The 27,895-nt window shown below is 39.0% G+C and overlaps 1 protein-coding gene across 1 annotated transcript in view; it reads right to left on the bottom strand.

Annotated features, from left to right (window-relative positions):
• ITPR2 (inositol 1,4,5-trisphosphate receptor type 2) overlaps window positions 1-27,895 on the bottom strand; it is a 520,896-nt gene that overhangs the window by 389,011 nt on the left and 103,990 nt on the right. The window contains exons 6-9 of the mRNA XM_047787348.1: window positions 23,231-23,329; window positions 22,628-22,711; window positions 22,197-22,343; window positions 16,647-16,742 (exon numbers count right to left, since the gene is read on the bottom strand). Of these exons, the coding sequence (XP_047643304.1) occupies window positions 16,647-16,742; window positions 22,197-22,343; window positions 22,628-22,711; window positions 23,231-23,329 (426 nt within the window). The remainder of the gene's footprint in view (window positions 1-16,646; window positions 16,743-22,196; window positions 22,344-22,627; window positions 22,712-23,230; window positions 23,330-27,895) is intronic.

Genomic DNA, 27,895 nt, shown 5'->3' with positions numbered 1-27,895 from the left:
GAATCAGCTGATGTATACAATATGTAACCCCATGTAATTAAAGGCACCACTTAAAATCCAAGGCTGGGAGTCTTTCTCAGAATGACACTTGGCTACTAGCTCTGAGGAACACCTATCCCAAATTATCACTAAATATTAATGAAGGTGCTGAAAAAGATCAAAAACAAAACAAAGCAAAACAAAAACAAAAAACAAAAAAACAAAACCTATCAATCTCTGAACACTAAGACTGAAAATCTAACCCCCATATGTTCAATGAACTGACAGTGATTATAAAGTTAATAGTATGGAGGGAGAGGCAGAGAACTCCCCAATTGCCAACTCATGGCAAATCTCAACCTCAACCTCAAGCTAGTGGTCAAGTGAACACAGTTAAGAAAATACTTGCTGGAGTTCCCATTGCAGCTCTGCAGTAATGAACCTGACCAGTATCCATGAGGACGTGGGTTCGATCCCCGGCCTCGCTCAGTGGGTTAAGGACCCAGCGTTGCCATGAGCTGTGGTGTAGGTAGCAGATGAGGCTTGAATCTGGTGTTGCTGTGGCTGTGGTGTAGGCCAGCTACCGCAGCTCTGATTCAGCCTCTAGCCTGGGAACTTCCACATGTTATGGGTGCAGCCCTAAAAAGACCAAAAAAAAAAGAGAAGAAAGAAGAAAAAAAAAGAAAAGAAAATACTTGCTGCAGTTTCCCTATTTGCCTGCTGACCCAGAGATCCTGAGTATTCACCAACCAAAACCCCAAACAGAAGTGCTTCTCCATCACCGAGAAGCTGCTGTGAGATGGAGCAGAAAATTTCCCCCATTCTCCCATCCACTGTCTGCTACCCCTCTCTTGTCTTCTCAAAACCAATGAGATATGACAGAGCTCAAAAAGCAAATGGGTAGAGAGTGGAGGGAGCAGATGATGGCAGAGGGCTTTCTAAGACGTGCTGCCTGAGGAAAAGGAAAGAAAAGGAAGAACTGTAGCTGCCACTGGCTGGAATGACACTGTGTGATAAAGGAGAAATAGCAGAGGGGCCCGGGAGAAAAGCAACCTCAAGAGAGCCCAGGGACACAGCAGAGTTGACACCTGCTAGAACTGAGAATTGCACCGGGACCTTGCAGGCTGCCCTGCAGTTGAAGATCTAGTAAGCAGATTGAAAAAAAAAAAATAAGATGAGGAAATAAATAAATGAAAGGAAGAAAGAGAACTGAGAAGAAAGAAGTGGAATGAAAGGACAGTCCACTCGACCCTTCTGGTTCAGCATAGAGCTCACTTGTCTAAAGATAATAAGGACAGAGGAGGCAGGGAAAAACATGCGACTGATTAAAAAGAATGTTAGGATTCCCATTATGGCTCATCAGGTTAAGGACCAAACATTGCCTCTGTGAAGATGTGGCGTCAATCCCTGGCTTCACTCAGTGGGTTAAGGATCTGGCGTTGCCACAAGCTGCAGTGTAGGTCACAGATGTGGCTCTGATCCAGTGTTGCCAAGAGTAGTGTTGCAGTGTTGCCTCAGATACAGCTCCAGTTCAACCCCTAGCCCCAGGAACTTCCATATGCCACAAGTGTGGCCGTAAAAAGGAAAGGAAAAAAAAGTGTCTTAGAATGAGGGGAATTCTCAGTCTTTCTGAATATTATCTATGGTATGATACAAAATAAATTTTCAGGAAATGGTTTGGCATATTCAAGAAAGTGCAAGTAAACATAGCTTCTATGTGAAGGCAGTGGAAGATTAAAAATGTAATATAAAAATAATCAGATAAATAATAAAATAATATAAAAAATAAAGAATCATAATATAAAACAACCTAAATGTCCATCAACAGATGAATGGATCAAGAAGATGTGGCATATATACACAATGGAATACTACTCAGCCATAAAAAAGAACAAAAGAATGCCAGTTGCAGCAACATATCACTTACATCTGGAATCTAATATATGGCACAAATGAAACTTTCCACAGAAAAGAAAATCATGTACATGGAGAACAGACTTGTGGTTGCCAAGGGGGAAGGGGAGGAAGTGGGATGGACTGGGAATCTGGGGTTAAGAGATGCAAACGATTGCCTTTGGAATGGATAAGCAATGAGATCTGCTGTATAGCACTGGGAACTATATCTACTCACTTATGATGGAGCATGATGGAGGATAATGTGAGAAAAAGAATGTATATATGTATGTGTGATTGGGTCACCTTGCTGTAGAGTAGAAAATTGACAGAACACTGTAAACCAGCTATAATGGAAAAAATTAAAAATCATTTGAAAAATTTAAAAAATGACAAGGAACCCTGGACCCCACAAAAAATAAAAAATAAAGAATCACAATATAAAAAGAAATATTTAGGAACATTTCAACAACAATGAAAACATAAATACAAAATTAAAGTCCCTATTGGCAGCAGGAATAAATATAGCTGATGTTTCAGGAAATGAGTGATGCAAAGGCTAAAAATTGAACAGCTGTCTTTCAACAAAGAGGACAGGAGTAAAGAACTGAAAAAATGAGGAAACATAAGATAGTCATGGAGGACAAGAGAATGAGGTATCAACTAACAGGAAACTGGAGTACTAGGAGGAAGAGAAAATAAGTGGAACACAAGCAATAATCAAAAATAATGGAAAATACAGCTCTCCTCAGCTGAAGAAGGAACTCTTTAGGCAATGGTGACCATATTCCATGAAAATCAACTAAAACAGACTGACACATTCAACTGAAGATGATGGGAAGTGGTGGGGGTAAGAGGGAATTATCATAGGGACATAACATAGAACCAGAAATTAGGGTCAGACAAAAATGCATATCATGTAACAGAAGAATGGATAAACAAAATATGGCATATTCAAAAAATGGAGTACTACTCAGCCATAAAAAGGAAGGAAATCCTGCCATTTGCAATACTGTGGATGGACCGTGAAGTGCATAATGATAAGTGAAATAAGTCAGATAGAGAAGGGCAAATACTGCATGATCTCACTTTTATGTGGAAGCTAAAAATTGAATAAAAACAAAAAACAAACTTCCAGAAACAGAGATCGGATTTGTGGTTACCAGAGACAGGGGTGGGGGTGTGTGAAATGGGTGAAGAGGGTCAAAAGGTACAAACTTCAAGTTATAAGAAAGTAAGTCCTAAGGATATAATATACAGCATGGTGACCACATTTAATAATACTGAACTGTATATCTAACCCTAACCCTAACCCTAAGAGAGCAGATCTTAAAAATTCTCATCACAAGAAAAAAGTTTTATAACAGTGTGTGGTGATGGATGCTATCAAGACTTACTGTAGTAATCATTTCAAGATACTGATATGTATCATATAGATACATATCTCAAATCATTATGTTGTACACCTAGAACTAATACAGTTTTGTATGTCAATTATATCTCAATTGTTTTAAGAATTTATAAGTGGAAGCAGCCAGACACTACATGACTCCGTTTATATGAAATCTAAGAACAGACGAAACTAAACCATGGTTAAGCAAATCAGAAAGTAAGTAGGGGTGTAAAGGAGAGGAGTGGTTGGAAAACAGAAGCCAGTCCAAGAATCGCTTGACAACAGACTTCTGGATTTCAGAGCAAACATCCTGTGGGGGTTGGGGGGAGGAGCAGGAGAGGGATAAACTAGGAATCTGTTTAAAGTTGTCTGTTGTTGCTTGGCCAGCAATTGGGGAGATCTGAGGCTGAACTTTATTTTTCAATGGAGATTGACACCTCAGGCTTCTTAAATTCTCTTGAATTATGAATAAAAGAATTAGCTGCAAAACAGGGTTATTCTTGCTTTCAGAATCCCAGAGAAAAAGGCAGAAAGCCAAAAAGACAATGAATTAACCGTCCTCCTGTCTACTGATGAATCAAACTCAAAGATGAATCGAACTCAGAAAGACACACTTTTATATATGTATATGGATAACTGAGTCACTTTGCTGTACATCTAACACTAACACAATTTTCTAAGTCAACTATACTACAATAAAAATTATTAAATAAGTAAATAAATAAGAAAAACATCATTTGAACAGTATTTTTATTTTTTAAAATTAACGGAAAGATGCCAAGGATATCAATCATGTACCCAGTAGAAAAAATTTAAAATGTTATTAACATTTTAAGAAAAAGGAGCTTCAGATCTTTTTTTGAGAAATAAAACAGTTCAAGATCAGGAAAAAAAAAAAAAAAGACACCCTTTTACTCCATAGTAATGAAAGTTCCAGCATAGTGCACAGAAGGATTTACTGAGCTCTCTTTTAGTCAAGAATCACTGTTTTATTATTTTTTAATTTTTTTCAGTTTGAAGAATTCAAACTTTTAAATTTGAAAAAACTAGAGTTCCCGATGTGGCTAAGCAGTAACGAACCCAACTAGTATCTGTGACAATGCAGGTTCAATCCCTGGCCCTGCTCAGTGGGTTAAGGATCAGGCGTTGCTGTGGCTGTGGCAAAGGTTGGCAGCTGCAGTTCCAATTAGAACCCTAGCCTGGGAAATTCCATATGCCATGGGTGTGGCCCTAAAAAAATTAAAAATTTAAAAATAAATATACATACTAAAATTATAGCTAAATTATATTCAAAAGATATACAACATGTTGAACCAACCTTATGGTCAAAGTTTTCATTCAACAAGCATTTAGAATAGTTGGTTACAAATACTGTAAAGTAAGTTAATTTTTCATGCTGGAAACCATGACATATCCATGACTAAAATGTGCATTAAAAACAAGAATTAACGTACCTAAGTCAAACAGTCATTTAAGCCAAGACGTAGGTCATATTCTACCTTTAAAACTCTCTAAAATTGTCTTCAGACATGTCACCCTCTTAGGATCACCCAGTTCAATCTCTGAGGGATGTGTGGGGAACTGGTTCCAGATTCTGCTCTGTAAGGAAATCCTATGGACTTTAGGAAAGGTCACCTAACCCCCATGGAACTCAGGGTCCTCATCTATAAAATGAGAAAAGTCTGTGACTAAAGCCTCATCGTACCAAGCACATGTCATTAATTTTTATATACTCATGCCTGCAACAATCCTAAAGATGATGCTGAGGAGTTAGATTTTGCTCCAGCTCATGTCCCCCAGGCTACAATGTAGTCTTTTTAATATACAGTTATTGCTTTGGTAAATTCATCAAGGTGATAATACTGATGATAATGAGGAGCAGGAGAAGAAAAGAGGAAGGAAGGAGAAGGAAAAGGAGAAGGGGGAGAAGAGGAATGGGGAGGGGAAGAAGGCAGGGCAACCAGCACCAAATAAATCTATGGCTACATAAATTCACCAATATTAACTAAAAGCTAAAAAAAAATGTATTATATATGTTTTAATTATTTTGCTGGTTTCTTTAGCTATAATAATAACAGTAATTAAGTAATTAGAGTAAGAATGAATCCAAAATTACATTTCTAAAGAGAGAGGAAAAAAAGACTTGGTCATGTGGAGATTCCTGAATCTTTTAGGACTTTACAGGAAATCTTTCCTTATGTTAAAAATAAATTATAAATCTGGCATTGCAGAGCACGATCTCATATACTATTCATTTACGCAATAAATATTAATAGAGTGTCTATAATGGACAAAGCCTGGTGGCATAAAGTATTTTAGCAAAGACCATGAGAATGTGGTCCCTGACCATAAGACCTTACAACCTAGGAGGGAAAATAAGACATAAATACAGTTAGCTGTAATACAAAATAAAATGTGACGAGAGGTATAAGATAGGAATGAATAATTTATAAATAATATAGGTCAGAAGAAGGAGGGATCTGTGGTGGGCAAATTTATTCAAGAATTATTCATGAAGAAGGTAGCATCTGAGCGAAGTCTTGAAGGATGGTCGAATTATAACTGGGAGAAAAGAAAGGGGAGGTGAAGAGGACAGGTGTGGTGCGGGGAGGAAATGCCAAGTAGGTGAGAAAATAAGCCTTGATCAGAGAAGACCCATAAATGTCATTTAGGGAATACTTTTTATAGGCTTTTAAAGGTTAATTCATTTCCCCATACAATTATCCTTTTAGAAGGGACCCTTAACCTCATTTTCAGACAAGGCACCTGGGGCACGTCAAGTGAAGTCCTCCAGGCAAAGTCACACCACTGGTGAGTGGCACAGGTCTGACAGCTCCCAGTGTCCGTCTTTTCATTCCAAGAGCCTGTGACTTCCCACCACCTCCACTGAAGACTGGGGGGATCCCAGGTATGAAGGAAGGCCAGGCCAATGGGGCTTTTTTGCCACAGGTTAAAAGGTTAAGCGTTGTAGCTTCAGAAAGATTTTAAATATCACTGGGAAAATGTTGGCAGAAACAGTGCATTAAAAATCCTCAGGTGGCCATAGAGAGTAGGTGAAAGAGAGAGATGATGAAAGTGGCAAAGTAAACAAGTGTGGGGTTTGAGGAAGAGATGATAGAGCCCCAAATAACAAATGCTGGAGAGGGTGTGGAGGAAAGGGAACCCTCCTGCTCTGTTGGTGGGGATGGAAGCTGATGCAACCACTAGGGAAAAAAGTATGGAGGTTCCTCAGAAAACTAAATATAGAACTACCATATGATCCAGCAATCCTGCTCCTGGGCATATATCCAGACAAAACTACAATTCAAGAAGATACATGCATCTGTATGTTCCTAGCAGCACTATCCTCTCTCTCTCTCTCTCTCTCTCTCTCTCTCTCTCTCTCTCTCTCTCTCTCTCTCTCTCTCTCTCTCTCTCGTCTTTTTAGGGTCACCCTGGTGGCATATGGAGGTTCCCAGGCTAGGGGTTGAATCAGATCTGTAGCCACTGGTCATAGCCATAGCAACGCCAGATCCAAGCCATGTCTGCGACCTACGCCACAGCTCACAGCAATTACGGATCCTTAACCCACTGAGCAAGGCCAGGAATCAAACCTGCATCCACATGGATACTAGTCAGATTCATTTCCACTGAGCCACGACAGGAACTCCCATAGCAGCACTATTCTCAGTAGCCAATACGTGGAAGCAACCTAAATGTCCATCGAGAGATGAATGGATTAAGATGTGGTGTATATACACAATGGACCACCAAGCCATTAAAAAAAATGCCATTTGCAGCAACATGAATGCAACTAGAGATTCTCATACTAAGTGAAGTAAATCAGAAATAGAAAGGCATATACCATATGATATCACATATGCAGAATCTAAAATATGGCACAAATGAACCAATCTACAAAGCAGAAACAGACTCACAAAAACAGAGAACAGACTTGTGGTTGTCAGGCGGGAGTGGGGAAGGAGTGGGATGGACTGGGAGTTTGGGGTTGGTAAATGCCAACCAGTACATTTAGAGTGGATAAGAAATAAGGTCCTACTGTACAGCACAGGGAACTATATCTGGTCTCCTGGGATAGACCATGATGGAAAATAATATTTGTAAAAAAGAATATGTGTATGTGCATGTGTCTGTGTGTGTGTCTGTGTGTATGTATTTCCGTATAGCAGAAATTGGTGCAACCCTGAAAATACTTTTTAAAAGAGGGAGCTCCTGTTGTGGCGGGATGAAGGTTTAATCCCTGGCCTCACCCAGTGGGTGGGGGATCTAGCGTTGCCACAAGCTGTGGTGTAGGTCACAGAAGAGGCTCAGATCCTGCGTTTGCTGTGACTGTGGCAGAGGCCAGCAGCTACAGCTCTGATTCAACCCCTAGCCTGGGAACTTCCATATGCCATGGGTGCAGCCCTAAAAACAACAACAACAACAACAATACCAAGAGTACCAGTGCTGAAATGGAAAGAAGAAAACAGATGTGAAAGATTTTACAAAGTCAGGAGAATCTCAAAGAGAAAATTGAGAGAGAAAAACATTTATCATGACTCTCAAGTTTTTAACTCAGAGCTAGGAAAATTCACTCTTTGTGGAGAAAGTTCCATCTTATATTCAACTACTGAGTTTCAACGGCAGTGGCATACCCAAGATCAAAGTCATGGCCTATTGCAGCCACGGGCATGAGTGAAAGAGAAAAGAGAAAGAGCAAATACTCACCACTAAGCTTTGAAGGGAGTCCTCATTTAAGTGGCCAAAGAGGACCAGGTGAAGTCAGGGAGAGAAACTGACCAGTCAGTATAGACAAGGGGCAGACAGAGAGGGTAATATTATGAACACCTAGACATTGAAAGTCATGGTTGTACCACCTATCAAAGACAGTTGCAACTTTCCCACTAATGCTGCAGCAAGTTGTAAGTCCATGCTCTATGTTTATCTCTGTAAAAGAAAAATGTTACTTTTTGATAATGAAATGTCTTTAGATTGATTTTACTACATATAACACTTAAGTCATGAAATTATCATTTGCGGGGAGTTCGTATTGTGGCACAGTGATTAACCAATCCAACTAGGAACCATGAGGTTTCAGGTTTGATCCCTGGCCTTGCTCAGTGGGTTAAGGATCCGGCATTGCTATGAGCTGTGGTGTAGGTCGCAGACGTGGCTTCAATCCCAAGTTGCTGTGGCTCTGGCGTAGGCCAGTGTCGACAGCTCTGATTTGATCCCTAGCCTGGGAATCTCCGTATGCCACGAGTGCAGCCCTGGAAAAGGCAAAAAAAAAAGACAAAAAAAATTATCATTTGTGTATTCTAAAATAATTATATATGTGTATGTTCTGTTTCCAATGACTGGGCATTTCAGAGCCAACTTATTATTCTGATTGTTAGGTCTAGAAAAGAAAAAAATGGAAAAATAACATTTACTGGATGCTTATATATGCCAGGTATCATTTATATTTTGATATGTATATTTATACATGTGTATAGGGTTTGGGATGTATGTTCCTCTAATGTGTGTTTGTGTGTGTGTACACGTATATATGTAAAGACTCTTTTTATATACTATGTCTGATACATTTGAGAGAAAACTCAACATTGGGATATTTAAAACTAATATACATAATATACATAAGAGTCTATGCTAATGTATAGGTTCTTGCATACTAAGTTTTTAATTAAATCCAAAGGCTATTGCATAGTTAGGAAATGAATACTTACTGCCATCTGGTGGAAGTCTGGCTTATCTACAAACAAATAAACTATCTTTAGCAAGGCAATTTAAAAATCTTTAACAAAATTACTTTGCACTAATCTATCTTGTTTGGAAAGGATCATCAAACCCGACTAGTATCCATGAGGATGCAGGTTTGATCCCAGGCTTCAATCAGTGGATTAAGGATCTGGCATTGCTGCGAGCAGTGGTGTGGGTTGCAGACCTGGTTCGGATTCTGCGTTGCTGGGGCTGTGGAGTAGACGGGAAGCTGCAGCTCTGATTCTACCCCTATCCCGGGAACTTCCATATGCTGCCCTAAAAAAAACCAAAAAATAATAAAATAAAATAAACTCTCTCCCCTATAGACATGATTTTGCACTCTCCTACACCAATAAGGTGATACAAGAAAAAAAATCTATGACAAAATGGTAGAGTGTGCTGGCAACTGCTATGTATTAAAGGCAAAAATATGTGACTGTTTACCTCTCTCTCATGTCACCTAATTTCTTGTATGGCCCACGAAAACTGACATTATAGGAAGTCAGCCTAATAATTCAGCACTGTAATGCATTATCTGACAAAACTACAAATGCCTTTATTACTTAATTCATAAGGTTCCACATTTTGTCCATGAGTTTCAAGCACTGTATATTAGTCAAAAATAAATCTTGAATTCCCTAAGACAATACTGCCGGAGATGTTTAAATTGAAAAAGCATCCATTTCTAAACCTTGGATCACTTTAGTAACTTAGAGAATAAAATCTAAACAGTGTTCTATCTTACATCACCATCCTAATTCCTAGATGTTTTCCATAATTCACACACACACACACGCACGCACACATGCACGCACATGAAATGTGGTGCTATTCTTATAATTTATGTGTTTTGTCTCCATAGACTTCAGAATCTTCAGCATATGAAATGGTCAAATTTTCTTTGGTTAGTTCCCCTTTCATCACTAAACAAACAATAAGCTTAATACATTTTTCTGATTAGCCTAGCCACCCAGTAAATATTGGTTAAATAGAATATCATGTTTAGGAAGTATAAGTAAAAAAATTAGGTGACTTTATTTTCCCATATGTGCTGAGATTTAAGGTTGCAGCTCCTTATACGTGCTGGGAGATTTATCATGGTCATCTATAGACATTAATAATTTAAACATCACATCAAACCAGTTATCTCAGATGTTTGTGTATGCTGGAAATGACTTCAAAAGAGATGTCCCAGAAATGGGTTCATATAATTCTCCTCCATTTGCAAACTCTTACAAGATAACGACAATACGTTAATCACCTTTGTTTTCTTCACAATAACAAAACAGTGCTCCCACCTGGTAGGCCTTCAATAAATGAGCATGAAATTTCAGTATAATGTAGATCAGGGTTTCTCAACATTGGCACTACTGGCCTTTGGGGCCAGGTAATTCTTGGTGATGGGGGCTGCCCTGGGCATTATAGGATGGTTAGTTGCATCCCCAGCCTCAACCCACTAGATGCCAGAAGCTCCCTCTTCCCAGCTGTGACTATAAAAATGTCTCCAAGGAGTTTCCGCTGTGGCTCAGCATGTTAAGAACCTGACATAATATCCGTGAGGATGGTCTGATCCCTGGCCTCTCTCAGCAGGTTAAGGACCTGGTGTTGTGATGAGCTGTGGCAAACCACAGATGCAGTTCAGATCCCACGCTGCTATGGATGTGCTGTAGGCTGGCGGCTAGAGCTCTGATTAGACCCTTAGTCCAGAAACGTCCATATGCCACAGGGGTGGCCCTAAAAATTTAAAAATTAAGATGTCTCCACATGTCCCCTGGGAACAAGATCATCCTCCAACGAGAACCACTGACAACAGATGAAGCTCTACAAGCAGAGCGTTCAGCCTGACTACTATCATTATTTTGCTTTTTTAACTTTGGACAAAACAAATCACCTCTCTGAGCCAAGGTTTCCTTTTTGTAAAGTGAAATGATTGTACTGATAACTTCAGTGTCTCTATGATTAATTCAATAGACCATCTGATATTTATTAGATGTAAATTAAATATCAGACACTGTTCTAGGCACAAGGTAGCCAGGGGTGAGTCCCTAAACTTTTTCCCTTATTAAGTCACCTGACTGACAAAGAAACATCAGTTCTGGGTAACAAAAATAATAAAAATAAGTTTTAAAATAATAATTGATAATAATAATAATAAACACTACTTCACATTTTCTGTCCCCTTCCTCTCATTGAAAGCGAAGGGACTTAACCCTTCCCAAATACCTTCTATGTACAAGGCACTGAAAACTCACATATTCTTTAATTGCTACCAATCCCATAGAACAGATATTGTCACCTTTTTTACACACAAGGGAACTGGGCTTCAGAAAGCTTAAAAATCTGCTTAAAGGCAGAGAGATTGTGAGCATATGTATACTTGGGGCTTTTCTTCCCACTGCACTAAACTCTCTTTGCCACTCTGGCCAATATAAACACCACAAATGCAAAGGCAATTCAAGAATTACATCATCCAATTTCCCAAGGATGCCTCAAGCACATTAAATTAATATTCCAAATTACAAATAGGTGTGTTGAGAGTGGAAAAGCTGGGGGCAGGGGGGAGAGTAATATGCTACCAAATCCTGCCCTCTGATAGGGTCCTCCCTTTCACACCCAAACAGCTCACCCATCTTACATTTAAAAAAAAAACTTTATAAAAATCATAATCATTTCGGATGAATCTATACATGTATGTGTAACTGGGTCTACATGCTGTACAGTAGAAAATTGACAGAACACTGTAAACCAGCTATAGTGAAAAAATAAACATAAATTTTTTTTTAAATCGCTGAAAAGGTAAGGCTTATGTCATGCATATTTTAGCATAATAAAAACATCTACAGTTTTAAAAAAATAAAATAAAAAATACTTTATAAAAATCTAATAGGACTCTTCCACTCCTTTTATTACTGTTTCTCCCCTTTTGCAGCCATTATTATACTAAAACTCTGTCCACACTTCCTTCCACTTCCTGATCCTTTCTCCACCCCACTGCGTTCTAGTTTCCACTAAAAAATGCTCTCAGCGAAGTCACAGATAATCACGTTCTTGCCAAATGCTGTAAATACATTTTGTTCTTGACCTTTTCGGGCACACTCCCTTCGTACTGAAACTCTATCTTCCCTTGCTTGGCATCTGTGACTCAGCCCATTTGACCTTCCAGCTGCTTCTCTCACTTCTCAGGCTGCCGGTCTTTCTAATTTTACTTAATTTTAAGAACATTAATTTCCAGTAGTCAACATGTCACTGGTGGTGACACTCCAATGCCACTCTGGAGTGGTCCTCTTTGAACAGAAATTCCTTAATACCCTGCTCTTTCTGTTAAAGATAAAACCCATTCTCCTTGGCTTAATATTTGTGGTCTGAAAAAACCAGCGGCCAGACCTTTCTGGCCCCACTACTCCCCTCTCACCTTCAAGCATCACTTCCAAACTCACACACATCTTATGTGTGATAACACATGAATTAGCCACATGACACTAGTTTGTACGAGGCCACACAGCTCCTTGTCCTCATTGCCTGAACATGCTTCTCTTCTTCCCCATCTGCCTTACTCATCCATCAAGGAGATGCCCTTCCCTATAACTTCATTGCATCCTCTTCCAAAGGTAGAATTTTCTACCATTCCCAAGAGAATTTTAATCCTAATTTCTAGTCTTTTATAGAATATCCAGTAGACTTCTAAGTCTTAATTCAGACAAGATTCTCTACCTTACTGCTTAATTTTTCAAAGGGCTACTTCTTCAAAGACGTCCCTTCAGAACATTCATGGTATAAACAGCCCATAAATTGCAAAGCTCTATTTCATTTCATTGAGTGGATTCACTAAAAATGAGTCAGATATTTTTAAAAGTAAGGACCATCTCTATTTATCATCTAATAAAATTAATCATGCTGGCATCCCTTACCAGATGTTTACAATGATTACACATCATGCCAAGCACTTGACCTCATTTCATTCTCTTAATAGTCTTATTACACAAGCATTGTGATTATCTTCATTTTCCAGGGGGAGGAAATGTGAACTTAGTGAGATTAATTTGCCCAAGTATATAAATTTCAAATTTTTCTTCTTCCCATCCTCTAAGTTTATAGAAGACTGAATAGCTTCTTCGTATTCAATTTGTTCATTCAAAAAATAGTCACCAAATGCTTTTTAAGTATTAGGCACTGTCCGAGGTGCTGGGGACACAGTGGTAATGTTACAAAAAACAAACAAAAAATAAAAAACCTGCCTTTGTGGAGTGTTCATTCTGACAGAGAACATCAATAAAATAAAACACACAATAAGTGAGACAGTGGGAAGTACTATAAAGAAAATTATCACAGATTAACATAATGGAGAGGGTCATGGGGTTGAGTTCTACTTTAGGGTTAGCATGTTTATAGAAACTTTGTGTTTCCACAACCTTTTTCTCATCACTTCTCCACCCCCACTCCCTTACCCTCCCTCACATCCAAAACCAAAGGTAGATAAGTAATACCAAAAACTCTGAGACCAAAAATTCTGTTTTTTCCTGGGCACATATCTGGACAAAACTTTCATTGAAAAAAGATACATGCACCCCTATGCTCATTGCAGCACTATTCACAATAGCCAAGACATGGAAACAACCTAAATGTCCATTGACAGATGAACAGATTAAGAAGATGTGGTATATATACACAATGGAATACTACTCGGCCATGAAAAAGAATAAAATGCCATTTGCAGCAAACTGGATGGAACTAAAGACTTTCGTACTAGGTGAAATAAGTCAGAAAGAGAAAGACAAATACCATATGATATTTTCTTTCTCTAATCTAATATGTGACATAAATCAACCTCTCTATAGAAAAGAAAAAACTCATGGACTTGGAGAAGAGCCTTGTGGTTGCCAAGGGGGAGGGGGATGGAGTGGGATGGACTGGGAATTTGGGGTTAGTAGATGCAAACTATTGCATTTGGAGCAGATAAGCAATGATATCCTGCTGTACAGCACAAGGAAGGATATCTAGTCACTTGTAATGGAACATGATGGAGGATAATGTGAGAAAAAGAACGTGTGTGTGTGTGTGTGTGTGTGTGTGTGTGTGTGTGTGTGTGTGTAAAGTAACATAATGTTTTTTCTATCAAAGGAAATCTTGGTTACTCCATTTTGCTCTGGTTTTGGCTGAAACGCCCTCCTACAACCCCCTCCTCTTTCCATCTTCTCCCAGTGGCAATTTGTTTCAAATTAGCCAACCAAGAAGAATGTGTGCCCTGACCTGACCAATGGGAAGGGGATAGGTACATCATCTGCATTAGGGATAAATAGGGAGGGTCTTGGAGATCCCGTCGTGGCGCAGTGGTTAACAAATCTGACTAGGAACCATGAGGTTGCAGGTTCGATCCCTGGCCTTGCTCAGTGGGTTTAGGATCCAGCATTGCCGTGAGCTGTGGTGTAGGTAACAGACGTGGCTTGGATCCCGCATTGCTGTGGCTGTGGTATAGGCCGGAGGCTACATCTCTGATTCAACCCCTAGCCTGGGAACCTCCATATGCCGTGAGCGCGGCCCAAGAAATGACAAAAAAAATAAATAAATAAGGAGGGTCTTTTCTTCTTTGCACATGCTTTTTGAGTACCCACGCCCTTCTGCAGAAGTAAAGAGCCTGGTTGAGATCTCCCCATGTTCATGTGTCTCATTTTCCAAAACTGACGATCTGAGCCATTTCCCCAACATATATATATAAACGTATGACTGGGTCACTTTGCTGTACAGCGAAAATTTGACAGAGCATTGTAAATCAACTATAATAGAAATGTGTGTGCATGTGTGTAACTGAATCACTTTGCTATACACCTGAAAATAACACAATGTTGTAAATCAAATATACTTCAGTAAAAAGAAAATTTAGGAGTTCCCTCCTGGCTCAGTAGATTAAGGATCTGACGGTGTCTCTACTGTGGCTCTGATATTAGCTGTGACTCTGATTTGATCCCTGGCCCAGGAACGTCCACATGTTTCAGGTGTGATCAAGAAAAGTAAGAAAAAAATAAATTAATATAAATAATATTAAATACAAATAAAATATAAATAAATATTAAATTAATATTATTTGGTGCAATTGGCCATCCCTTTCACCCTGGCATTTAGGCCCCAATCTCAAACTCAGCCAATCCTGAGGGAATGAGACATCATCCCGGGAGGGGGCTGTCCTTTGACCCCCCAAGTCTATATTGACTCAATAGGTGTTCTACGGGGTGTTCCAAACAAATTTAGGGCAAGAAATCAGGTAGCTGCTGGGTATGAATCTGTTCTCTTTTGGTGATCATAACATAACCATAAACAGAAATGTTGATTGGATAAACTACATCTATTACAATCAACAAAGAGTCATAATTACACTAGAGATGCCATTAAAGAAATAGCTGAACAGCTAGGGCCAACTAGTCAACTGGCATGGGAAAACAGACTTGCTTTAGACATGATGCTGGCAGAAAAGGGTGGAGTCTGTGTAATGACTGGTAGCCAGTGCTGTACCTTCATTCCCATCAACACCACCCCAGACGGCACCATCCCCAAGGCCCGACATGGATTAACAACCTTAGCAGATGTGCTTTCAGAGAATTCTGGTATTAAAGACCCCTTCACAGACCTTTTAGAAAATTAGTTTGGAAAATGGAAGGGATAATAGCTTCAATCTTTACCCCTCTAACTGTTGTAGTTAGTGTCCTTGTCTTAGTTGCATGTTGTATAATTCCTTGTGCCAGGGGACTTATTCAAGGATTAATAGAAACTGCCCTAACAAAGCAACTGAGACCCCCTCCCCAACAAGCCAATATGCTCCTGATGGACACAATAGAACATGAGAGCCAAACCATGCTCAAAGAGTTTGAAGAAAAGAATATTTGATAAAAAAATGAAAGGGGGAAATTGTGGGAAAAATTAATACTAATTAATGAATATTAATTTAAAATTCATACTATTTAACACTGTAAATACATTAATACATTTATAAAATTATAAAAATTAAAATAAATATTTTCAAAATTAATTTTAAACTAGATAGCCAAATTTTAAATCATTTCTAAAACTTCTGTACTGTTATTTCTACCCACCCTTCATTCTACGTGACTGTTAACATGCATTTAGTGGAGAAAGAAAAGACCTTTATATGTTTTTACCATTTTTCTTGACAATTTTAGGACAGTTCAATGTCTCAGAAAAAAAAGCCATTTCCTCTCCAATGGTTTGAATGACAAAAACCACCACCAGTGAAAGAGACCACAGAGATCAGCCTGAAATTGTCTGGGCTACACCAAGTCAACAATGAGCTGCTGCTGATTCCAAAGCAGACATTCTGAAAGAGCGAAGCTTAATAGGAAGTCTCAGGAAGAATCTCTTACAGATGCAAATCAGATACCCCCTTCCAGACACCCTTACAGCAAACCAACCATGGGGTTGTGTTGTTGATTTTGTTGTTTTAATTTTTAGGACAAAGATTATTTTAAGGCTTCAATTAATATTTACATTCTGAGAACAAGTTACATGCCAATCGGGAACATGATAGGCAACAATCAAATGTGCATAACTTCCTACAAAATACACCATCTTTTGTATTGCCTGTTCCACTCCTTCAGAATCAGAGATTTAATAGCACTCTCTTTATTAATCTTACCTCTGCAGCTAAATAGTTCCCTGTTGCAAGATGTTTAAATCTGAACAAGCTGTTCCATTGTCCTGCACCCCCACGGCAGGGGTCATGATGAACCACCTACAGACAAAAAGAGAAAGGAAAATAAGGGCTTGAAAGCTATGCATGTTCCTGGCGAGCAAATGCCAACAGTTTACAGAGTGCCCGCCCGCCCGTACATGCTAAACTTGTGTTTTCATGAATACAATGTGGCAGAAAAACAAAATTTCCCATAAGTGAGTGAGGGAACACTTAACCCACTGGGCTTGCATGATTCTCATGCCTCACATCTGCAAACACAGCCTTACTCCAAGAGACAAAAGGTCAAAACTAGAAATACCATGGGGTTTTCCCACACTTATTTTTCAAGCAGTCATTCAACAGATTATGTTAAGAGCCTACTAGGTGCCAGATACTCTTCTAGGGACCACAGCCATGAAGAGGACTGGAGCTTTCAATAAGTAAGATTTGGCCAAGTGCCAGGAGGAAATGAACAGAGCACATGACTGAGTACCCAGAGAATGCTTCTTTAGATATGGCGATCAGCGTGGACTGTCTGGGAGATGGAGTGTAAGTGGAAATCTGGAGGATGAGAATGAGGCAGTCATGTAGAGAGACTGGAAGGGGTCCTTCCAGGCAGATAGACCCATGATCGCCAAGGTCTGGAGGTCTGGCCTAAATTAACTCTTGGCCCTTTCCATGTGTAGCTTATTGACTAACACCCTGTCCTTTGATACCTGTCCGAGAAACCCACCTTGCCTGAGACGTTGAGCCACTAGGCTCATTGAGAATGAATGTGGAAGAAGGTCTGAATCAGCTGCTCATGACAGGTGGCTTAGTGTCCTAGCAAAGCTCAGGTCTTCCAATTCAAAGACCACTGTGTTTGAATCCCAGCACCACCAACAACTAGAGGATGATCACAGCAAGTAATGGAACATCTTCAAGCCTGTTTCATCACGTACCGTGTGGGTTTAATTCATAGGATTGTTGCGAAGATTAAATATCATAAGGCATCCAGAGGGTTCAGTAACTTTTCACTATTCTCCAAGAAATAACCTTCTTTCTGTTACTTTGGACCATGCTTTGCCTCCTGCCCCATCCCCAAATTCTGTGTAGAACTTTCTAATACCTTTTGCTAGACTTCAGCTTCTCTGTATGTCTTCTCCAAAAACTCAAATGAGCTAATCAAGCTAATCATGAAAATACTTCAAAGTGGATGAAGTTTTACAAAAATGCTCCTTCTCCTGTGGCCAAACACCTGCCCATTCTCCAAAGTTCAGTTCTCAAGTCAACCTTCTACCACCAAACCTTTGCTAATCCTATCGGCTGCTGTGATCTTGTTAATGTTTGAAGTCTTACTCCTTTGGGGGAGGCATAGATACCTTTGAGAATTTGATAAAATCTATTGGTTGTCCATACACAACATACACAGAGCTTTGGCATATGACTGCTAGAGGTTAAGAAGTAACTTGAACTCACCATGAATCACAGACTATGAACTCTTGTTTTATACCCTAGTGGGACTAGAGACAGTAATACGGCTAGTAATATGGCATCCTAGGGGACAATTTGGAGATAGGAGAGGGAGAATGTTTTCATTTATCACAATGATTTTGGAGGGATGCTATGGGCATGAATTACATATTATATATCCTGCAGTTCCCAGGAGAGTTCAGCATAAGCTAGATATTGTGTGTGACACTCAGGATCATCACCACCTTTCTAAGGCCTCCCCTCCATTACGGAGATGGAAGGCAAAGGAAAATGGAAAAGAGGCTCCTCCTAGGGCTCCAGTTGAGGTGGCAGCGTCTGTCTTGGCGCCCACAGGGAGGAATGAGGACTCCTGAAGTACAGGAAAAGGCAACAGTGGCTTTAGGTACTGCCAGATCTTCAGATAAGACTATGTTCCCCAGCCCACTTTTCCCCATCCAGTCCTTCCAGCAATGCTGTAACCTAACTGCCTATATCAAATACCTCTCTGCTTGAAGCACCTGCTGCTCAGGCTTCCAGACTGAAGCCTGGCTAGTGCAGCACACAGTACAGAAATGTCCTGCCTACCACTTTAAAATCTCCTACACAAATAAACCTACCACAAATATAAGTTGGTAATGCTTTACCATATAATCATACTACAAGTTTTTACCTCGAATTATATGAAAAGGCCAATAATTTCAGAGAAATACAATGGAGAGGGAAGCTTAAATGAATTCAAGACATGATCTCAAAATGACCAGATAATTTATTCACTGTCTCCATTCTGACCACTCAATGGGTCATAGCATTTCCAACTACATGTTTTATTAGAAACGATTTCAGTGCAGTGGTACAATTACAGCAAAAGCTATAAAACTTACAGTAAATGTATGAGATGAGATTCAAAACTCCTTTTAAAGGCTTAGAACCAAACATTAAATAGACAGAGACACATGAAATGCAAGGGACTCACTGCGTATGGAAATCACTCTGTGGGAGTTCCTATCGTGGCTCAGTGGAAATGAATCTGACTAGCATCCATGAGTACACAGGTTTGATCCCCGGCTTTGCTCAGTGGGTTAAGGACCCAGCGTTGCTGTGGCTGTGGTGTAGGCCAGCAACTACAGCTCCATTTCAACCTCTAGCCTGGGAACCTCCATATGCCGAGGGTGCAGCCCTAAAAAGACCAAGAAAAAAAAAAAAGAAATCACTCCGTGACTTTTTCATGACTGTATTTAGCTAATTACGTTTTAAAATAATATTTCACATTATTATTACCTCTAAATTTTGAAAACTTTTTGGAGCATAATGATAAGAAATCTATGGCATGAAAAATGTGTATTTTAATTATGTATTTATTCTCTGGTTGCCTGCTGTCTTTCTCTTACCCCAGTAAGTTGTAAAGTAGGCTTCTGGAAAGAATATCATATAGTTTCAGTGGTGGTTATTTTCCCCAGACCTTCTCAATTCCCTGTCACCTACTGAAGGATATGCCAAATATATTGAAGGATATGGTCTCTGCTGAATGCTACGGACTAAAAGTATGCTCAACATGAGTAGGGTTTCAAGATTAAAATATATATATTTGTGAAACAGCACACACAAAAAATTACATTTATATATTTTTTTGTGCTGTTTCCCCTCTATTCTATTTTTTTTTTTTTTTTTTTTTTTTTGCTTTCCAGGGCCACATCAGTGGCATATGTAAGTTCCCAGGCTCGGGGTCAAATCAGAGCTACAGCTGCTGGCCTACACCACAGCTCATGGTAATGCCAGATCCCCAACCCACTGAGAGAGGCCAGGGATCAAACCCACATCCTCATGGATACTAGATGGATTCCTTTCTGCTGAGCCACAATGGGAACTCCCACTATTCATCTCTATTCTAAACCATGTTGTAACTTAAAGAATTATTTTGATATTATATTTTTAATTAAAGTTCATCTCATTTGCATATATATTATACTATCTCGTTTTCTCTCTTTCAATACTTTATGTACCTCATTATCCCTATTTCAATTATGGTGATTTCTCTCTTTTTTTATATCAGTACAAATAGGTCAATTCTGTTATTACTCCTCCTAATACTAGATATTATCTGAGGGTCCACCATTTTCTTCTGCTCTTTCATTTTCCTGAACTTGTATAAGATGTCTTCTGACCCTATTCATTTTTTTTTTTTCTTTTTAGAGCCACACTTGTGGTATATGTAAATTCCTGGGCTAGGGGTTGAATTGGAGCAGCAGCTGCGGTCCATGCCACAGCCACAGCAACACCGGATCTGAGCCGCATCTGCAAACTATGCCGCAGCTTGCAGCAATGCTGGATCCTTAACCCACTGAGTGAGGCCAGGGATCAAACTCACATCCTCATAGATACTAATTAACATTGGGTTTTTAGACCGCTGAGTCACAGTGGGAGCTCCCTTGATCCTCTTCTCCTACCACCTCTCTCAAATCCAAATGTATCCACCAAAGACAGGTATAAATACCAAACCTTCTAGAGTAGGTACTTACATGTTGATATATGTATCATTCTATTAAGGATTATTGTCCTCTTCTTTCTTCTTTATATTAAAATTCAGGCATTTTATTAATATTTAATCATAAGAATATATAATCAAATAAACTATGAATTTCATTTGAGAACATTAAAAGAACTATAACAACCTATATGCTGTTAATGGGGGGTGTGTTTGAAATGCTGAGAACCACTGCTATTGGTCTCGATGTCCTAAGTTAAATCAAGATGGAATGGAGAGATGTTGGCTTGTTTGAAGTTAATTATGTATATCTTGTCTCCTCCATTGTACAGAAAGGTCCTTTAAAAAAAAAAATCCAAACCTTCCATTTTTTCAATTACTCTTAGTGGCATATTTAAGAAAATATCTCTCAAAGGATGCATTCTTAACTATGATTCTCCTCACTCCAATAGAAATGGCATCGCCAGGAGGCACAAATACTCTTTTTGGTGAATACGCACTTGAGAATGCTCACTTACAGTGGGTCCTCCTGCTCCATCTTAACCCCAATGCCATTTGAGGCCAAGGCCCTCAGTCTGATCAGTCCTGACAACACTTCAAAATGGAATTTTAAAAAGCAAACCCAAGGAGTTCCCGTCGCAGCGCAGTGGTTAACTAATCTGACTAGGAACTATGAGGGTGCAGGTTCCATCCCTGCCCTTGCTCAGTGGGTTAAGGATCTGGCGTTGCCGTGAGCTGTGGTGTAGGTTGCAGATGTGGCTCAGATCCTGCGTTGCTGTGGCTCTGGCGTAGGCCAGTGGCTACAGCTCCGATTAGACCCCTAGCCTGGGAACCTCCATATGCGGTGGAAGCTGCCCTAGAAAAGGCAAAAAAAAAAAAAAGCAAACCCAAGAGTTCCTGCTGTGGCACAATAGGATCAGTGGCATTGCTGCAGCACCAGGCCACAGGTTCAATTCCCGGCCCCAGGGCATAGTGGGTTAAAAGATCCGGCATTGTCATTGGTCACAACTGCAGCTCGGATCTGATCCCTGGCTCAGGTACTCCATGTGCCACAAGGCAGCCAAAAAGCAAAATCATATATATGCCCTTATTAAACAAGAGAAGATGAAAGATGCCCCTGAGAAGATGGGTAAAGGAAGCAGTAACATTTCATACTAGTCACAGCAGTAAAGAGGTACAAGTTGGTTCAAAAAGTTATTGTTTTATGAATCCATCATAAATGATGTTTAGGAGCTCCCATTGTGCCTCAGTGGGTTAAGAACCCAACATAAGTGTCCATGAGGATGCGGGTTCGATCTCTGGCCTCGCTCAGTGGGTTAAGGATCTGGCATTGTTGCAAGCTGTGACATAGGTCACAGATGAGGCTTGGACCTGGCATTGCTGTGGTGTAGGCTGGCAGATGAGTAGCTCCAATTTGACCCCTGTCCTGGCAACTTCCATGTGCCACAGATGCAGCCATAAAAAGTAAAGTAAAATAAAAGATTAAAAAATAAATGATGCCTATAAAAATAAAACAATCAGCCTAGTGACCTTGTCTTTTGATACAGGTATTTATTAAAAGCCCAAAAATATCTACTCACCTCTATTTCCCAGAGTGCTTTAGAACTGGTAGCAGAAGTGGCTGATTGACGCAAAGTTGTACGAAGGAAAATGTGCTGTTTTTTCTCATATTCATCACAAGTCAAAAACTTCTCTTGTTCCGCATGAAACAATCTGACAACATCACCCTAGAAAAACAGGTCAAGAAAACTGCATTTCCAACAAAAGTCTGGACAACAAACATAAGAAGTAGGTTTCTGGTTTTGTTACTCTAGGCCCTTCCATTTACCCTTGGCTTTCAATGATTATTTATACATTTTCAAATACAGAAGGGAAAATTCAGTGTGCATATTAAGGTTTAGCATTGCATTTTAAACTTAAAACACCAGTGAATACACAGGTCTTGCATCTAGAAGCTCAATAAAACTACCGTCATTTCTTCCAGCAAGTGTTCTGTGTAGCACATACTTACTCCTTTCAGTACGTCCTCTCTATAGGAACTGTATTTCATGAATAAAGTAATTTTCCAGCTAGTGTTGCAATTGACAGCATTCACCTATTAATAAAGAAATGGTCAGTTATCAGACTTCAGATTCCTTTTTATACCAGAAATTATTACTTCAACTAGTAAAAGGAGAAAAAAACTTTGGACAACAGGGTATGTACATCAATACAAATACCTTGGAATTTGAGGTTCATAGATGCAAACTATTGCCTTTGGAATGGATAAGCAATGAGATCCTGCTGTATAGCACTGGGAACTATACCTAGTCACTTTTGATGGAGCATGATGGAGGATAATGTGAGGAAAAGAATGTATATATGTATATGTGAATGGGTCACCTTGCTGTGCAGTAGAAAATTGACAGAACAGTGTAAACCAGCTATAATGGAAGAAAATAAAAATCATTTTTAGAAAATGCCTTGGAAGGACCATCTAAAATTTACATGTGTCTTAGGGATATTAACTAGCATGACTGGACTTATACTTATGAAACTAATGAAAGAAACAAAAGGACTTTTTTTCTCTCCTGAAAAAAATCTGCAAAGTGATTTCCTTTCCTCCAAAACTTACCTCTTTACACCCTGGATTATCGAGAAGCTCTATGTTGCTGGCATGTAGTGGCTGTCCTGCATTCACGGGCATCAAAACAACTTTGTCTCCAACAACAATCTAAGGATCAGAAATAAGTGGCAACTGAGACACTGCACAGGTCTTTGCTGCTATAGCGAAAGCTAAAAATAACTGCACAGAAGTCCTTGTTATTGACCTAACATTTGGCCCATTTTTCCTCCATACAAATTTTAGCTCAATCCTTTTTCTCTTTGAGATGAAATAACTTCTGATGAATGATCCTATAATCATGTCCCACAATAACTATCAGTCTGGATTCATAAAGCTGGTGTAGACCCTTTTCTTATTGGTCTCCTATTTCAATTAGATCTTTCTTAATTTCAGTAAAAAGGGCCATATCCCTCCACAGAGGACCTGATGCCATGTATACAGGACATATAAAGAGTAAATGTATTTGCCACAAAAAAACAATCTGCCTAATCATTAGAACTGCTTCAAGTGCAAATAGGAAATCTTATACATTAGGATTATCTCTGGGATTAAAAATAAATCTTCTTTTTTCTTTTTAGGGCCACACATGCAGCATATGGAAGTTGCCAGACTAGGGGTTGAATCAGAGCTGCAACGGAGGCCTATGCCCCAGCCACAGCAACATAGGATCTGAGCCACATCTGTGACCTATACTACAGCTTGCAGCAATGCTGGATCCTTAACCCTCAGAGGATCAAACCTGCATCCTCATGGAAACTATGTTGGTTCTTAACCTGATGAGCCACCATGGGAACTCCACAAGTCTATTATTTTATATCTTCTCCAGAATCTTAGAAATGTATTAAACATTCTAATGTTACCCTGAGTCAGGAAATGCATAATTAGGTATGACCTTGTAGGAGTACAATTATAGTTTGGGCCTTGGGCACCTGGTTCACTTTTATCTTAAACATCCATCACTAATGTGGCCCCTTAAACCTGGTGCTCATTTTTAAAGAAAAATTAAAATTTGTTACAGGAAAAGTGCTCTAAAGAAGTAAATCTCCACTGATTTTTTTTATTAATGCTATCATTAACAATATCTGCTTGAACTTCAAGTATTTTTATTCATAACTCAAATTGTGTGGAAAAGAAATTATGCTTTCTTAATGATAGTAATGATAATAATGAACAGTTATTAAATAGTTATTAAAGTTACTTTTGTTGTTCAGCTCCACTAGAAGACCTATTACTCTAGTACCTCCACTTTCCTTCACAGAATTGCTCAACTCAGAAATGAAAACCAGCACTTTCCTTTGCATATTTTATATCAACCAAATATTAGAATGGATTAATAGAGAACTGAAAAGCAAACTGGGACTCAGACAAAAAAATAACAGAATGTCTTCTCCCTGGATCTGAACCTAAACCAAGACTTTAAGGAACACAATTTCATATTTTCAATATAAATTAGACTTTAATAAAGTATATACTACATTTATCTATAGTACTCTGCACTATTATTTGGAGATTCAAATGGGATAGAGAAGCCTCAAAGTCACTAATTGAGCAAAAGAAGAGTATTCTTTGGTTTGCAGAAACAGCTTCTGTTATTTATAGGACTGGTCTCTATTCACCATCCTGCTTTGCGAGTCATTATCAGGCAGGTGCTGTGACTCAAAAAGACCCATCACAGAAGCTCTCTATATGTCCACATAAAGAATAAAAAAATCATCAAGAAACCATGTTGAGAAGATAAGGGGGCAGAGCTGGTCTATATTTGGTGGGGGTGGGGAGGGAGAGAGAGTAGAAGCATATGCATAGAAAACAGTCCTAGGGGTCAACTGTGTAAGAGAAAAGTAGAAACTGGGGACACGGGAAAGAGGATAGGAGAGTGACATTTCCTAATATATCTTTATATTGTTTTCTATCTTTGAGCCAATTTGAACAATTAAATTATAAACAACAACGACAAAAAAAGTCAACACAGGCATATTTTCAACATCCTCTTCAAAAACAAAAACATGTGTTATTGCACCATGACACCAAGGCAGCTCCTAGTCTCAGAATCTTGCAGAAGCCTGAGTAGTCTTTGATACTATAAACACTGGGACCTGAAACCACATTCTGCCAGTGCTATACCTGGCCGTCCAGCTTCTTAAAGAATTACATTGGGTTCACTCTGTCATTCTTATCTGTACTATATAAATATTTGCCAATAAATTGCTAAATATAATGACATATTGTAGCTAGATCCTTCCAATTAAAGGAACACTTTTGGTTGTACCTATATTCATGGCTCTAAGTCTTATTATTTTACTATAGCTGTTTGTAAGCTTTGGGTCAATCCTTGTGTTACTTTTACGTCAAAAAAACACCTGTAAAATCTTATATAATTTTAAGAGACTAGCATATAGCCAAAATGTCACAAACTCCAGGGACTCATAAAATGGTATTTATAAGGAGAATCTAACATTAATCCACTAATCTCCAGTCCTACATCTTGTTCTTGATAATGGTTTCTTTGGCTACCCGCGCTGAATAAAACCTACAAACAAAATGGACAAAGACGTTAATCATAAGATATAAAAAGCACAGTAGGAAGTGACAGGAAGAATTTTAAAGCATGTAAGAAATAGTCTGTATTCTCAGAGAATCCACACCTACTGAGAAAACTTGGTAAATATGGAGCTTGGTAATCTTCTCAGATGAGCATAGGCCTGGAGCCTGATCCACTGATGGGGTCAGATGCCTTCTGAGAAGCCACAGATTCAATACAGAACTTGAGGGTGAAGTCATTTTCTACCACATCACACTCACCCTAGTGCACAAACATTTTTTAAAACTGCCATTCCAAATGCACTTCTGTTGATTCTATGTAACAGCTATATAAGAGTCACACTGAGATTTTACCGAAAATTAATGCCACTGGCAGCTACCAGTCTTTTGAAGTGGCGCCTGGACTGGTGAAGTGAACACAGCAGTAGAAATCAAACAGCAGCGATCGAGGCCCATCTTTGCTAGAATTCCAAGGGGTCTAGTTTCGCAAAACAGCAAAATCGACTTGCTATTTAAAAAGGCGCTTTCCCTAAGGCTTAGGGTTTTTTCCTTGATTGAAAGAATATCTGGCCTTTTCTCGCTTTTAAAATCTATCATCAAGGTAAAGATCTTCTTGGATCAAAGTTGAAAATGAAAAATTAACTACTCAATCGTGGGATGATAAATGAAAATGAAATATTTATGTACTCTGCTCAAGGCTGTCCGCTGTGACCTTCTAACTGAGCATCAACTAGCAAGGACTTCTATACAGCTGAAAGTTAAGGGGTCCATGAATCTATTTTCCCCAAAACCACCCCACAATTCTATAAGATATATGCCAAAGGTGTCCTCAAATAGTAGAAACCATTGATTTTTGAGGATATAAGCATTTTTCTCCCCAAACTATCATCAGCCTCATTCTTACATTTGATTCCAGTCACTGAACATCTTGTGGATACTTACAACCTAAATCACCAACTTCACTAACTGCTAAACAGTAAGAAACTTGAAAATCCTTTAAACCTTGTGATTTCCCCCTTTTAGTTTAATATGCTTCTAAAGAAAATCAATAGCAATTAAACTCCTTGTTATGACATGATAGCCTTTCCAATGGCCTTCAGGAAAACACGGCAGACTTGTATTTTAGAAAAATGCTATCTCTTCCTAGGAAAGAAGATGAGTATTACAATACAATTACTTATGTGGCAAATATAGGGCTATGGATGTGCTTATCCTTTCAAAGCAGCCTTAATCACACACAAAAGCTACATAGTGGCGAGCAAAAACAGTGCACTATTTGAGCAAAAAGCCATGTGTGAGGTTGTTTGAGCCATGCTTTACAGAGCACATCTCTATAAGGAGGGCTTCTATATTGCACTTAACAATTACATGTCTGTTTTAACCAAGATGGAGTGTTTGGGTGGTAGGTTTTTTTCCCCTTCACACGCACCCACCCCCAAAACCCAGTACAACTAATTATTTGAAAATAGTTCATTACATTCAACTCTCCTTGACCCTGTAAAGGCACTTGGGAGCAGGGAAAGGATAGACAGAATGAAAAAAACAGAACAAATTATTAAAATCCATAGTAATCTTAAGCCTCGATTTATCCCATCATTTCATCGCATCCCTTCGGAGCTCGAGTTCAGGTTTTATTTGTTTTGATGTTTAATTTTCACAGGCCACCTACAAACAGGGACACTGCTCAGAGGGGTGCTGGAAAAGGAAATAAGCATTACAAAATAGGGCATCTGAAGACACAGGTTGTTCATAAACCGCATAAATCAGCCCTTGAATAACTGAGAGTTGATTGTAATTAACTACCAAATGAAATTAAAATGCATGTCATGCTCACAGCATACATCACTTGATGCCAAAAGAAAAAAAAAAAAAGTCAAACTTATTTTTAAGGAATCAGACACAGGATTTAAAGTGCATTACATTCCTGCATGCCATGCTGCTCCCAAACCTTACCTAAGGAGGATATCATCAGATAATCTATTAACCAATTTAAACCATGAAGCTTGCATCCTGTGGAACTGAATTTGGACTTCAAAATTCACTGGAGAAATAAATTCACTACAACAGAAGACATTACGAAGACAAGAAACAGCCAATACATTTTAAAATGTCATCACTGTATGGATTGAGAAAACT

The sequence above is a fragment of the Phacochoerus africanus genome, chromosome 7 (assembly GCF_016906955.1).
Source record: "Phacochoerus africanus isolate WHEZ1 chromosome 7, ROS_Pafr_v1, whole genome shotgun sequence".
NCBI lineage: Eukaryota > Metazoa > Chordata > Mammalia > Artiodactyla > Suidae > Phacochoerus > Phacochoerus africanus.
This window is presented reverse-complemented; position numbering and strand designations above follow the sequence as displayed.